The 13,551-nt window shown below is 47.8% G+C and overlaps 6 protein-coding genes across 6 annotated transcripts; 3 read left to right on the forward strand and 3 right to left on the reverse strand.

The window, feature by feature from the left end:
- Positions 1–199: 199 nt before the first annotated feature.
- N7447_009310 (uncharacterized protein) lies at positions 200–1,309 on the forward strand (the record flags this gene model as incomplete). The annotated part of the gene is made up of 2 exons (XM_057233572.1): positions 200–325; positions 377–1,309. 2 exons carry the CDS (start codon positions 200–202, stop codon positions 1,307–1,309), a joined length of 1,059 nt encoding a protein of 352 aa, XP_057083114.1.
- A 2,069-nt stretch (positions 1,310–3,378) lies between these two features.
- Positions 3,379–4,237, forward strand: N7447_009311 (LITAF-like zinc ribbon domain-containing protein; the record flags this gene model as incomplete). The annotated part of the gene is made up of 3 exons (XM_057233573.1): positions 3,379–3,674; positions 3,728–3,937; positions 4,012–4,237. 3 exons carry the CDS (start codon positions 3,379–3,381, stop codon positions 4,235–4,237), a joined length of 732 nt encoding a protein of 243 aa, XP_057083115.1.
- A 234-nt stretch (positions 4,238–4,471) lies between these two features.
- Positions 4,472–4,753, reverse strand: N7447_009312 (D-isomer specific 2-hydroxyacid dehydrogenase NAD-binding; the record flags this gene model as incomplete). Its single annotated transcript, XM_057233574.1, has 1 exon — positions 4,472–4,753. One exon carries the CDS (start codon positions 4,751–4,753, stop codon positions 4,472–4,474), a length of 282 nt encoding a protein of 93 aa, XP_057083116.1.
- Positions 4,754–5,247: 494 nt separating this feature from the next.
- On the reverse strand, positions 5,248–6,363 carry N7447_009313 (D-mandelate dehydrogenase-like dehydrogenase; the record flags this gene model as incomplete). The annotated part of the gene is made up of 2 exons (XM_057233575.1): positions 5,248–5,987; positions 6,057–6,363. 2 exons carry the CDS (start codon positions 6,361–6,363, stop codon positions 5,248–5,250), a joined length of 1,047 nt encoding a protein of 348 aa, XP_057083117.1.
- Positions 6,364–8,618: 2,255 nt separating this feature from the next.
- On the forward strand, positions 8,619–9,110 carry N7447_009314 (uncharacterized protein; the record flags this gene model as incomplete). The annotated part of the gene is made up of 1 exon (XM_057233576.1): positions 8,619–9,110. One exon carries the CDS (start codon positions 8,619–8,621, stop codon positions 9,108–9,110), a length of 492 nt encoding a protein of 163 aa, XP_057083118.1.
- A 383-nt stretch (positions 9,111–9,493) lies between these two features.
- On the reverse strand, positions 9,494–11,159 carry N7447_009315 (uncharacterized protein; the record flags this gene model as incomplete). Its single annotated transcript, XM_057233577.1, has 2 exons — positions 9,494–9,703; positions 9,771–11,159. 2 exons carry the CDS (start codon positions 11,157–11,159, stop codon positions 9,494–9,496), a joined length of 1,599 nt encoding a protein of 532 aa, XP_057083119.1.
- Between the last annotated feature and the right edge of the window lie 2,392 nt (positions 11,160–13,551).

The following is a 13,551-nucleotide window of genomic DNA, read 5'->3' on the forward strand; positions in this document are numbered from 1 at the left end:
TGGTCGGGATCTACCAGGACACTATTAATTGGAGACCAAAAATGAGTGTCTAATTCAAATTATAAGAAAACACATTTTATTTTATAGTTTCTGGCATCAATGTGTAGTTTAAAGTAGCAAAGGCCAAGAAACACCATCTGCCGATCTTCCACCCCGTGTTCTGCCATCTTCCCCGTTGTTTCTCCATCCAACCTCCACGATGCAATTAGGACTTGCAGAAAATCTACCCACGCTGGTCGCAAGACGCTTTACAGCTGCCCGAGATACCGGGGCTCTCGTGTTCTCTTCAACCCATCTGTCCATTATCAATGCGGCAGGGATATCAGTGAGTGGACGCTAAGACTTCGACCATAGCGGTTCTAACCTTCAAATCCAGTACCAACTTCGCTACTGCCCTGCCCTCGCAAAGAAACCCTCTAATATAAAGCCTGACAATGGCCCGAAAACACCTAAGCCCGATCCCTTCGAGAATCCATCTCCAGACCTTCTGATCGCCCAGTTCCCGCCCGAGAACCCCGCTTACAACCTCATCCTCAACAAATTCCCCGTCATCCCGAACCACTTCCTCCTCGTGACAAGAGACTGGCAAGCGCAGACGGATATCCTCCACAAAGCAGACCTAGAAGCTGCATACGAGTGTCTAAAAGCCTGGAACACCGACAGCGATGGATCTCAATCTGCAAACGGCTCATCTCCAAAGAGCCTCTTTGCCTTCTTCAACTCCGGCGACGACAGCGGGGCAAGCCAACCTCACCGTCACCTCCAATTTCTGCCTGTCGAAGCAATGCGCCAGCCGGGCTCGGAGTCCTGGCACCCACTGATCGACCTCACATCCCAACCAACCTCCCCCTCCCTAACACCGAAGTTCCAACACCTATCAGGTCTCCCATTCGCCCATTTCGCCCTGCCAATCCCACCAAACCCCTCCGTCGAAACCCTGCACGCAATTTACCTAACCCTCTACAAGGCCGCAGCGGCAGCGACGCGCGGACAAACACCAAGCCAGGACACCGAGCCCCTTCCCACTCAAGGACCGGCATCTATAAGCTACAACCTGGCCATGACCTGTTCGACGATGATGATATGCCCGCGTAGACAGGAGACGGCGCTTGTCCCCGTCGATAGTGCTGCGGCGCGTGATATTGTTGATCCTGGACTGCTGTCGCTGAATGGAACTATTCTCGCCGCGACGCTGATGGTTAAGGCCGAGGGCGAGTGGGATGCTTTGCGTAAGAATCCGGAGCATTTGACGCATGTTCTTGCTACGATTGGATATCCTCGGACGGATTCTCGGGGACCTTCGCTGTGAATAGTTTGGGGTTGTTGTATAGCTGCATGGTGATGTGGTAGAATACTTGCATGCCAGTCAAATACCCGGAATGGAATTGTGGAGGTGTACAAATTGAATACCTACCTACTTGTATTTTTTATACCAAAGAGAATTCCATCATGATTCCCCTAACACTACAATTTGTTCCTATATGCTGAATTCGGATGGACAGAAGTTAGATAGGAATCTGGATTCTAGAAATATAATGCAAAGACAAGATAGAGATACAATATGCTGAATCACTGCCCGTATAATACCCGAAGCATCTGATAATCTCTCGAATCTTCCCTCGGAATACCAGTAGTAGCTAAGGAGAGATTTATCATGAAAGATCTTGGAGTATCCATGTCACCCACAGGGCTGGGAGGCTCCCCTGTCAAGGTGCTACCTCCACCCATTTATCAAGAGACCTAGAAGACAGTCCATGGCCTAGCAACACCGACTGCTGTCACTGGGAAAATAGCGCCAAAGCCAGCCGAAGCCAGCCGAAGCCAGCCGCAGCCAGCCGAAGCCAAAATCTAACCTTGGAAGCCACCATGTTTCCTTTATGACTGCAGATCTGTCGGCAGAGAAAAACACCAGATGACGGGAATGGGTTTATTAGGAAGCCCTGGTCCAAACGGGAAACGGAGCGGCGACAATTTGTCGTTCCAGTCCCGGTATTTTTAGTTAATGGCGTGAATTCTGAGGCCAGCCCGAGCCCGGCAAGCGGGAAGCGAAATAAGAAAGACGGGCAGAAGTTCTGAGGGGAAACAAAAGAAACAAAGACACCGCCAAAGGATAGACACCTGCCTAGATAGGAAGGCGTTGGCATAGTCACACGTGACTCCAGAAACCCCAATTGTCCGTGTCCATTTGTTTGTAGAGCGGCGGAATCGAGTTCGGAAAGCGAGCGGACATTGTTCCTGCCATGTAAGTCCGATAGTCAGGTTCTCAGCCTAGCAGGCATAGCTTTCTCTGACGGTATTTTCGAGATCGACAGGCACCATACTGCTGGGTACCATGAGGCAGGCAGTATACCTTGACGGAACAGCGCTATACCTTATCGTGGAAGCTCAGGATTTTATTCATATTCTGTAGTCCGATGGCCGCGGTGATGCGCGTCGAGGTCTTCGGCAAGTATTATGCATCGTGCGAGGAAGAGACGGGTTCGTTGGCGCTTCCGTTCATGTTGGCCGTCGGGGCGTAAACATGGTGGAAATGATGGCTTGGAGGCTTATGTCGTCAAGAGGAACCCCCGTAAAAAGGATGTCTCGTAAACACGCTTTTTCGTAGAAGAGGAATGCTGGTCGCGCTAGAAGCCTAGCAATGAATCGCCATCACAGTGGCGACGGTGTGGTACCTAGCAACTACCTCGGACAATCGTCCGGGATCTACTTATAGAAATGTTATACTAACTCAGCCTAGTATCAGAGAGCCTGTAATTTCACATGACAAATCTTGATAACCTATACTCCGTAAACTCCCACATACTTCCAAGTTTACTTCTCATCATTTTCTAATAGTGAATTGGGCGGCAGTCGGATCTAGGTTCAGGTTCTGGTAGTATCGATATGTGTCTGTTTGATTTCCCCCGCAGAAAATTAAACGAAGGCGACAATTTACCAGAGGCAAAAGCAGGACACTTGGCTGCCAAGATGCCTAGCACTCCAATAATAGATAACTTCTCATGACTCATTACCCACGAGCCTTCAATTTTTTTCAATCGTCGTTCCAAGCTAGGCTCGCTAGACCCTAATGGGCTATGGCCGGGCACTGTGCTAGGCGCAGACCCGGGGGCGAACCCATGTGATCCATAAAGTCCATCGTGTTTGGCCAGCTCTTGGACCAATTTCCGTAGCTTGAATTTTAGCTCCTTTATTAGGCTTGGTAGACTCCGGTATTGTGCCGTTTATGGCATTGAAGCCTCACACTGCCCATGGGCCTCCATATTTTTCGTATTCATTTTGGCCCCCATATTTGACATGAATATTTAAGAAGAACAGCCTAGCATCCATTGGTATTTGAGTTTTCTTTTTACCTATCAAATTACGGACGAGCTGCCCACCATGGAACACAACAAAGAGTCAACATTGCCTATTCCCACGGCCACGGTGGCCGAGCCAGTCGCAGATCCTACAGTAGACACAGCTACTGTACCAAAGTCAGCGCCAGCAGATGGCACACCATCGCCCACGGCGACGCCTACAGCGTTGCCGACAGTGTCGCCCACAGTACCTGGAGCGACACCGACACCGACATCAGAACCAACAACAACTACAACCACACCAAGATCATTCCCGGTATCCGACCCAATGGCAATCATCCCCGCCCAGATTGAACCTCCTCCTCCACAATACGATGAGTATGCATCCCCATCCAAAAAAAAAAAAAAACAGCACAAGCTAACAAAACCAGCCACAAGCAAGACGCAATAACGACTCCCGCACCGGTAGTTACATTACCACAAACCAACGAGAAAGGTCCGCTGCCCGGCGTACAAGTCCCTGTTGCTCAAAGAGTCATCCCGTTGGCCCAACTTGGTGAAGAGCCTGGACGGATCTGTTGTCCCTTTTGCTTCCATGAGGTTCAGACCAGAGTGAACAAAGAGAGTACCAGCTCGACAACGTAAGTATAGATATATCCTCACTTTCACGTTCGTTCGGTCTCACTTCCGACGATGCTAATATCTTACTTTCTAGTATGGCGGCGGCCTGCTGCTGTCTCTTTGGCGGTATTTGCTGCGCGTTCCTACCGTTCTGCATGGAAATGTGTCATGACTCACACCACTTTTGTACAAACTGCGGCGTCCAAGTAGCTATTCATCCCCACGAAGGGCCCGTGCAGCAATTTGGTCCCAATTCCCCTGGTGCAATCATCCAAGCACCGGGACGCATTCAACCTCCGCAAGCCGTTATGAAGAACTAGGATGCGATTAGCAATGTTACAAGGCGTAATGGATATGTAATGGGTGTGCTGGTTCCCATAATACCTTATTGTTTATCTCTGAGATATACGCTATCTTACTGTTATATATTGAGCTTACTATTATTTAATAGAACATAAATTTTGACGAAGCACTTAAATTCCATTCATACGAACCCTGGCCTATGTCATCTGGCTGGGCCAGGGTTCGAAACATAACGACATGCCCCCTCCACCTCAGAGGATGTTCCCATCAGCATCGGGCATGTTGCCGATCAACCGGTGGAAGAAGTTGGTCAGCATGGTGGCGCCTAGGGGGTCGCCAAAGCCACGGATCTGCTGGGCAATCTCCACCTTGGTGTCCCAGATGTGGAAACTCAACTCTTCGAACTCGTCGGGGTCGACGGGGCCGGAGGTTGCCACGATCTCCCGGTGGTCAATGCAGTCCCGGAGATTGATGATTGCCTGCTCAACGAGGTAGCGAGCGGCGGTGAAGTCGAGGGGCTGGAGGGCACTCATGCTAATTACCAAAGGGGATCAGCTTATAATTAATTGGGTCGAGGTGGGGTGACATTGTTGAATGGTAAATCAATTGATGTGTTACATACTTTGCGGTGGGACCAGCGGTGATCGAAGAGGAGGGTTGAGGTATGAGGGCCGGCATGGAGTATCACACGCGAGCGAAGCAAGAAGCTTGGCAGCAGGAAGAAGTAACTGATATGATCAGAAAGGACAGCGGATGTAACACCGTTGAAGTTAAGCAGCTCGGAAGACACTATGGTACGAGGAAGACACGACTGTCATGATAAGATGGATGGATGAGACACGGAGGTAAGAAGGAAAGAGGAATTGAAGCCCGCAAGCGAATAAATACTTTCTCATCAGCTTAAGGTCAGAAACTAGAAAGGCGGGTGACGCGAAACCTAAGTCGAGTCCAATAAAAAGGCGGGCGTCGAGTATGGCGATGAGGCAAAGGTTATCCATGACAACAATGTTTATAAAATATAGGACTTCTAAAGCTTCGAGCCAGTCGCTTTAGCAACCAGATGGACATTAACTGGAGTAACGGCCTTTCCAGTCTGATAGAAGGTAAGGATGTTCTCCATACCCAGTCTCTCAAAGCCAATGTGTGAGTCCACCGAAGCGCCAGCGTTATGTGCCATCATCTCAACGTTCTTCATACTTGCAAGTTCTGGGCTAATGTTCGGCTCATCATAGTGCACATCCAATCCAGCAGCAGCAAGCTTTCCACTCCGCAGTGCATCGATAAGAGCTCTCTCGTCAAGTAACTTACCACGAGCGATGTTAATCAGTCGCGAACCAGTCTTCATTTTAGCCAGCAAAGATGCATTGAGAAGAGTCTCTCCACTAAATGGCGTGGCAACCATAACACAGTCTGAAACAGCGAGGAGGCTGTCCATGCTCTTGTGGTATGTTGCCTTCGAGACGGCTTCCAGATGAGCGGGCATTTGGACGATGTCATGATAGTGAATCTTCATGTTCATGGCCAGGAAGGCTTTCTCAGCCGTGCGCCGTCCGATCTGACCAAAGCCAATAATCCCAAGTGTGTGTCCATCGGGATTGTATGATACCATCGCCAGATTGCGGTTTGCGTCGACAAAAGCGTCTGCGTCTAGCGCACGTGCGGCGATGTGGGACCAAGAGAAGAGGCGGAATGTTGAGATTATGAGCCAGATTGCGGCATCAGCGACAGACTCTGTGCACGCTGCTGCTGCATTGCAGTAAATAACTCCTGGATAGAAAATTTGTTAGCTGCTTATCGGCTTTTGTTTTCTGGGTTGTTTTGCTATTGTATACATACCCTTTTTCGCCAAAGCTGCAGTATCAACCCAATCAAAGCCAGCACCCGCACTGGCATAGATCCTACAAGAATCTGGTAGAAGCGAGACAAGCTCTTCATCCCAGTTTCCCATCTCGCCACCGGTATTCCAAAACGGGCGGTAGATGGCAGAGAAGTCGCCGAATTGGCGGTCTTTCAGGGCTCGGATGAACTCCGCCCGAGACATGCTGTAGGACCGACGGACATCAAAGACATCTTGGAATTTGCTGTATTGATCATGATTCCAGCGAATGTCATCGCCGAGGTGGAGGACGATTGGTTTGGTCATGTTGGGCTTTGGTTGTATAGTTCGGATGGGTAGTTGGAATAGAGTTTTAGAGTATATGATGACGGCCAACGAGCAACTAGTACGAAAGATCGCAGAACTTGCTAAGAATATTTAATTTCTAAACTGGAAATGCAAAGTTAGTTAAATATTGTTTCCGACTCTCTTATGGCTGCTCGCGGGCGGCTATTGTATTTTCTACGTCACGGCTATTGAGCTAACGCCCGGGTATCGATCTCCCGGTTAATGAAATCCGAGACATCAACCACCAAGATAATTATGAAAATATTAAATCTACAAGATAGAAAGCTAGGAGAGAGGGCAGATAACTGTAGTTTTTAAAGGAGACAAGCTCCAGAAAGGGTCTATCTTGTTTGCTTAACCGCCCATCATCAAAACATGGGATGCATATGAAAGGCATGCGCGGAGGCGAATCCTTTCATTAGCTTGGAAATGAAACTTCCTAGAGTATACAAAAGGCACAAGAGCCATGAAACAAGCTAGCTGTAGTGATTGAATCTACAAACTAGATGAGATCACGAAATTTCACAACATCTGTATTGTAGAGAGCTGTGTAACTATAAAGGGGATGAAGTAGGAAGGTTTGTTTCTCTGGATAATTCAACTATAGGGAAAAGATCCCTACTAGTGCTATCCATTGTGTGAGCGAGAAGGCGTGTCTCTAATTTATAGACAGAGTCATGTGACTACTGAGAGGATTCAACATGAAGAGAGGGAAAGGAAGAGATATCAATGCCGGAGGACCTATCTGCCTGAGGGAAGGCGTGCTGTTCGGTTGGCATGTGGGGAGGGTACTTTCAGGAAGCGGCATCATCATTGACATTGTAGATTAATCACCCGATCGCAAAAGGTTCGTCGGTTCTCATGTACAGTTCCTCAAATAAGTGTGCTCGATTCACCACTCTGCTAGCCGATTGCAGCAATTCACCTCGTCTCAAGGTTCAAATTTCTCTCTGTGGTGGTCCAGTGTCTCCGTAGAAACAGGTGACCTTTCATCACATTTCAACCTCGGCTGAGATAGACTCCATGAGGACAGAGTAAAGCACAGCAAGGACGTGCCGAAGTACCCGATCTGATTACTCACGCATTAGTCTTCTAACTGTAGACCTTTGCTGTGCGATTGAGGCACAAAGCGCTTTAAACTGAGGTTGATTCTGTCAGACCGGAATCTGACCCACACCCCGGTGGGATACTTCTCCTGCAGATTGCTCTGGATGATCCTTCTAGGGACAATTGAGGCTACAAGAGGCCCACGATCCTTCAGATTCGATGGGAAAACGCTTAAATCAGATGGAAAAGATTGGTGCAAAGATCGATAAATGAAGGAGGAAGAATGACTAAAAGCCGAATGTGATGTAAGTAAAAGGTGAGAGATGTAACTGAGAGGATGTGAATGAGAGGGTGAGGGGTGAGAACAATAGCATCTTACCGTACGTCTGATAAATGGTAGCGAAGGAAGAAGGCAGGCATATTTGATCGTGTGGAAAACGAAGGTAAATGTTTCCAAACGTTAGGCTCAGTTAAACTGCTCTTAAATTAAGGTGAAACAGAATCAAAGGTAGCTTATGTATCTTTATACTAAACGAGGTCCTAATGCGATAGTTAGAAGTGCTCACTAATAAGTGTGTGATATGATAGACGCTGGTGCACCTACGTTGGTATATAATGTTCTGCAAAAAAGGCCACCACACGTTAGTGAGTACTAAGTGTAAAAATATATATATTTTATAGAGAGATGAAGGATTTTCTAAAATAACTGAGGTTAGGAAGCCGATGAGGCACTTTTAAGGAATTTCAAATTAGGCAAAGTGATATGAAGTGAAAGAAAGCTGAAAGCGTCAAAGGAAAAGAAGGAATGTATCGGAATGTCATAAGAATTGAACCTTAAGTGAGGAACTCAATGAGAATGAGTGATAGGCAAGTGAGATGAGATTGAACACCTTACATACTCTATTAGCCGGATAAAGTATATATCTATAACTTATAGTCAGAACAATAAGAGATTAATATAGATAGAAACTGAATGCTAGATCGTACTTATACCACGTTTTCCTTTTACTCCCTACATCTTCCTACATCTCCTCGATCTCAATCTCATAGATACCCCAAAGGCCGATTTCCAAGACTCTTTTAACTGACCCAACTACTCCAATACGTCCAGCTCGCTACGACGCCGAATAAATTGTGGATGCGATAATGAACCGCAGAGAGGACATCCTTGGGACCACAATGCAATGATGTTATCCACATCCCATACTACCTGCTCGTCATCCTCATCCCCATCATCTTCATCCTCTACCTTTGTCTCCTCCCATCCTTCCTCCACAACCTTGGTCTCACCCAGTACCTACAACTCCTCCGATTCCATCTCAAATCCATTCTCATATGAGTCCTTGACATTGCACACCAGCGAAGGTGTCACATCACCCCTCCGGAGCATGACTCCTCTACGACGGGAGACCGCGGAAAGGGACATGCTGGATGGGATTGCTCAGTTGGCAGTGATGATAGATCGCAAAGATGGCCTGGACGAGAACCACCATGAAGAGCGGGACAGACTTGCGTCAGGAATTGAAGACGCCAAGGTACTACTTGGGTTACACCTCTGTCGCATTGAGGATGATCTCACCAGACAGGTTCTCCTCGAGACGTTCTTGCTTCACCTTGGACCGACAGATGCACCGTGGATGCTTGCTCCGCTTCTCACACGTCTTGCAAGGGGAATTTGAAGGCCAAGAACGACTTGATTCCTTTGCCTTTCTTATAGGGCGATTGCTACATTGGCGATTCCCAAGTCAAATCAACCTTGTTTTCCTGGGGTAGGGGTTAAGAGAAAAGGTTCCACGAGGACAGACCCCAATACAGCTATACATTTCTCACGTTCAATACCAGCTAGTACATAGTAGCTTAATCTTAGTTATATGTAAATAAAACATTGAATTCCAATATCCAAACAAACAACCAAAGGGAAATAGTGCAGAGACAACGCTTTAACAGACTCAGACCAGCTGAATACAAACAAAACACAAAGTGTGTTACATATCAAAAGAAAGAAAAGAGACAAAAGCAACCCCCCCCCTTTGACTTCGAAAGGACTAATCCAAAGATCAAATCACATGGTGATATTGTGGATCTCGCACCATTTCTTCTTGCATGTGGCATTGCCAAAATGATAAGATCCGCCATTACCCCAAATGTGTTCGGCAATCTTCTTCCAAGATACCTTTGGCGGCTCGTTCATATTCATGCTGATATTGGTGAGCGAGTTGTAAGCGTCGTGTGTTTCGGCGTGAATGCTGACGGCTTCGCAAAGGAGTCGGATCTAAAAGATGGGATTATGTAAGTTTGAGTTATCTTGAAAGTAAATGAAGCACAGTTCAATAACTCACATCCTTATCCTGCCATTTAGGCTTTCGGACTCGCTGATCTTTAGACTTGGTGAGGGTGCGATACCGGCCTCGTAGTGTAGACTCCGCCTCCTTGAACCCACCCACTCGCTTGATGTCCTTGTATGACAGCCCACGACGCTTGCAGTCGATGAGGAATGTATTTCGCTCGTCGTTGTGGTGCAGGCCAGCTTCCATGCCGCTTTGGTCTTCTCCGCTCTGCTGTGAGGATCGTCCCTCCTCGTTGGTTGAAACGGAGAAGGATGGGCTGAGACTTTTGGCTGGTTTCTGGTCGGGGGATCCAAATTTGGTGTTGGTGTCATACCGAGGAGGAGCCTCGACGGTGGGTGCGAAGGGCGCCTGGTGGGTCATGGGTGTGGATGAACCCAAAGGGACAAGTGGAGGTCCGAAAGAGGGCATAGGTAGTCCATTGCTTATTCCATAGGAATGAGTAGTAAGGTTATTATATTCGGTTGGGCAGGTATATGCATTGGTGACGGGCCAAGGTGCACTGTAACTGTTGTGGGCGTGCCAGCCGCTGTCCTCGGATGAGCCGTTTGGGTCACGGGTAGGATACCAGATATCAGTGCCGGCTGGTTGGCAGTCAGGCCATGAGATGTGTTGGTCATAGTCCACTGACTTTGCATCTGGAGGGGTGATCGATGGTGCGAGATGTGCATGCTGTGGGTGAGGATTGTAGGGTTTTATGGGGCAGTTGGCGATGTTTAGGTTTGGGACATTGAACTGCCGAGTGCTGGAAAAGGCTTGCTCATCCTGTGGGACATCTGAGACTTCGAAGGATGAAATAGAGGAAGTTTCCTCGTTGCCTAACAGGAAGGAATTGCCATTCATCGTGAACATGTTGCTCCGTGGTGTTGGATGAACCAGCCCAGCGTGTGTTTCCATGGCGCGAGCGGTGGAAGGCTCATCAAATTGCTCAAGCGACTCAACGTCGGATTCACAGTAAGTTATTCCGTTGCTTAAAAGAGTGCTGTTGAGGTCGTGCCGTGTTGTAAATGGAAACACGCTCTGCGAATACGCAGTCGCGCGAGGATCTTCCACTCGGACGGGCAGATAGCCTTTGTCCTTCATGACAAGGATGGGACATTCCGGCAAACAATGTTGGTTCATCATGGCTGTAGTGGACTTTCGAGGATGTTGTGCGTGGATTGTTTGGGAAGGGCAATGTAGCAGGTGAAAGTCCAAATGAGAATCTGATGTGGAGGAGTAGAAGACTGAGTACCAATCTGGGAAAGAGCAGTGTTCTTTATCAAGATCATCCGAACTCCCAAAGGCCGACGAGTAAGTGGAAATAATATCAGTCAACGCAGTGTACTCCTTCGGATGGGTCATCCATGACTTCGGCACCCCAGGAATAGCCAACACGTCCATATTGACCACGGAAAAAATAAAAATAGAAATATTACAAAAAGGTATATTGAGAAAGGCTGAACAGGTTATTGTCTTCTAAGCTTCACCGCAATTGCTGGCGAGTGTTGTACGCGGGTTGTCGCTGTGTGTGCACGACCTCTATCCTGGAGGTTTCCTCTTTGTTGGCCAGTACACACGGGATATGTTGTGGAGAATTCGAGGAGACCTGCAGGGCTGACCGTTATGAGATGTTAGCACTTTGTTATATATGGAGAGGTTTCACCAGATCGGTCAGAACTGATTGGGCATCACGGACCGTATGAATATGATAGTACGCAGTTAACGACCAGAAGGCAATGCCACAAGTGACGGCCAGCGCAAAGGTCTCTTTGAATAGCTGTAACGAGTAGAGACAAGTTTCTAATGACTCTCATGTGGCAGCAATGCTTCGAAGTGGCACGGCTATGTGTGTTTTGAGAGATCGATCTTGGTGGGGATTGGGCTGGAAGTCGAGCCGATGAATGCAATGCGGTCTCAGATCTGTCGGCAACTCAGCCGTTAGGAGAAAGGAGCTGAAGGTCTAGATTTCTGTTTGGTTGATATCACAGGTTGTAGGTTGCCAGCACGGAGAGATTGTTTGAGAGACAGTATAAAAGTTGGAAGTCGAGGATGGGGGATGAAGTCGTATCAAGCTTATATAAATGTACTGGGAAACATAGCGAGGCTAGGGAGAGATATAATCCGGGTCTTTTAATAGACAACATGAATTGATTGAACCAGTGACACATGAACCATGTCTATCATTCCGCCAGCTCATTTCAACTCCTCGGCCCGTTTAATCGCAATCGAGGCCCGTGCCATTTCTAGATGAGGAAGAAGGATATCAGCCTGTTCTAGGCGTCCAGAGGGACGGCGAGAAACAAAGAGAAATATAGACATGGGTTGGTGCTCAAGGATATATGAACCCTAGCCAGGTCAGAAATCCCAGGTCTAGAAATACCCTAGACCCCGGTCGTATATGCCCATGATCCACTTGCCGAGGGTTTCAGATATTCTCTCTATTGTCTAGCGTGATATCTTTACTTAACCTCGATCCCGTGGGAGGCGAATGTATGCCTAGAAAATACGTGAAACGAGAGCGAATAGTGGTCGGGTTGTATTCTCGACGGCTTCTTGAAGAAGATCGTCCCTCCCGGCGGCCAAGCCCAAGTCAATATATCTCCGTTCAACATATCTATTTTTTTTGCATTTCTCTATGGCTATCTTTTATTCCACATCCAGTCCTGGTTGAATTGGTCCCGGAACTGCATCCCCGTTGGCAACGGTCCCAGCATAGTATGTCGCGGACATCGCAGGTCTCCACCATGTACAACCCTGATTAGGGCTATGCATCCGTCTGCACTGCACGTCTACCTGATTGACAAACTGGCTAAAGATCCATTACCTGGCAGTGGCTCCGTCAGTTTTGGAATGTTCCATCCTGATCGGGTAGCCACAGAGAGCTTCTGGGGAAGGCTAAGTGGCATCCGGGCCAATCAGACCAGTGGGGCCAATCCAACCTGCTTAATAAAAAGCACCATGACTAGGATAGCAATAAAAGCAATTTCCGGTTGGAGGCTGTTGGACAGGATTTTGCCGACGGACGTGATCTATCTAGTCTTTTGAGGCTCTACCGTTCAACATAGGAGTTTGTCGTGCCGACCTGAGTTCATCAACGGCTCTTTGAGATTACGGATTAAAGATTGACAAGATACTAACTAGGATGTTATCCGTTGGGATACTCTTGGGATAGAGTAAAATCATATCAGAGAAAATGGAACGGCTAAAACAAAATAGGCCACCAAAGTCTACAACTGCCGAGCAAAATATAGATAAACATCCCAAACTTTAACGAAAAAACCTCCGGGCCCCTTTTCTCCGGATCTCCACCGTTCCAAAGATGAGTCTAGCCAAAAGAAGCTTCCTAACGACCGCTGGGGTGGCCTAGGTGGCGTTGAAACCGGAACGATCGAAAACGAGTCTGCAGCAGCACGAACGCGCAAACGTTCCGTCCGATCCCCTAGCTAGGGGGAGAATCTCCAATTGAGATTATGTGGGAGAACTCTAAGGAAATTTCTTTTCTTTGAAGCAATGCTCTGTTGGTGTTACATATCTGTGGAGTTGCCGCCCTAGTGGGTTTGGGATTTGCCTTTTCCAGGTTCCAGGTGCTCGATCGACCGCTAGCCTTCATTTCCTGCATATGTGAAGCATACTTACGGATCTCAATATTGTTTATTACTCCACGGATACCGTTACCCGGTTATTTCTCTTATATGTCGGGCAGCATAAGACCTAGATAAAATGTGAAACAAATCTGGCTAAGAGGAGGGATGGAAACTAGATGGTTGAACAGTGGACATAAGGATCAGTGGAG

This window comes from Penicillium robsamsonii (genome assembly GCF_028829455.1).
Source record: "Penicillium robsamsonii strain IBT 29466 chromosome Unknown utg000005l_segment0_segment0, whole genome shotgun sequence".
NCBI lineage: Eukaryota > Fungi > Ascomycota > Eurotiomycetes > Eurotiales > Aspergillaceae > Penicillium > Penicillium robsamsonii.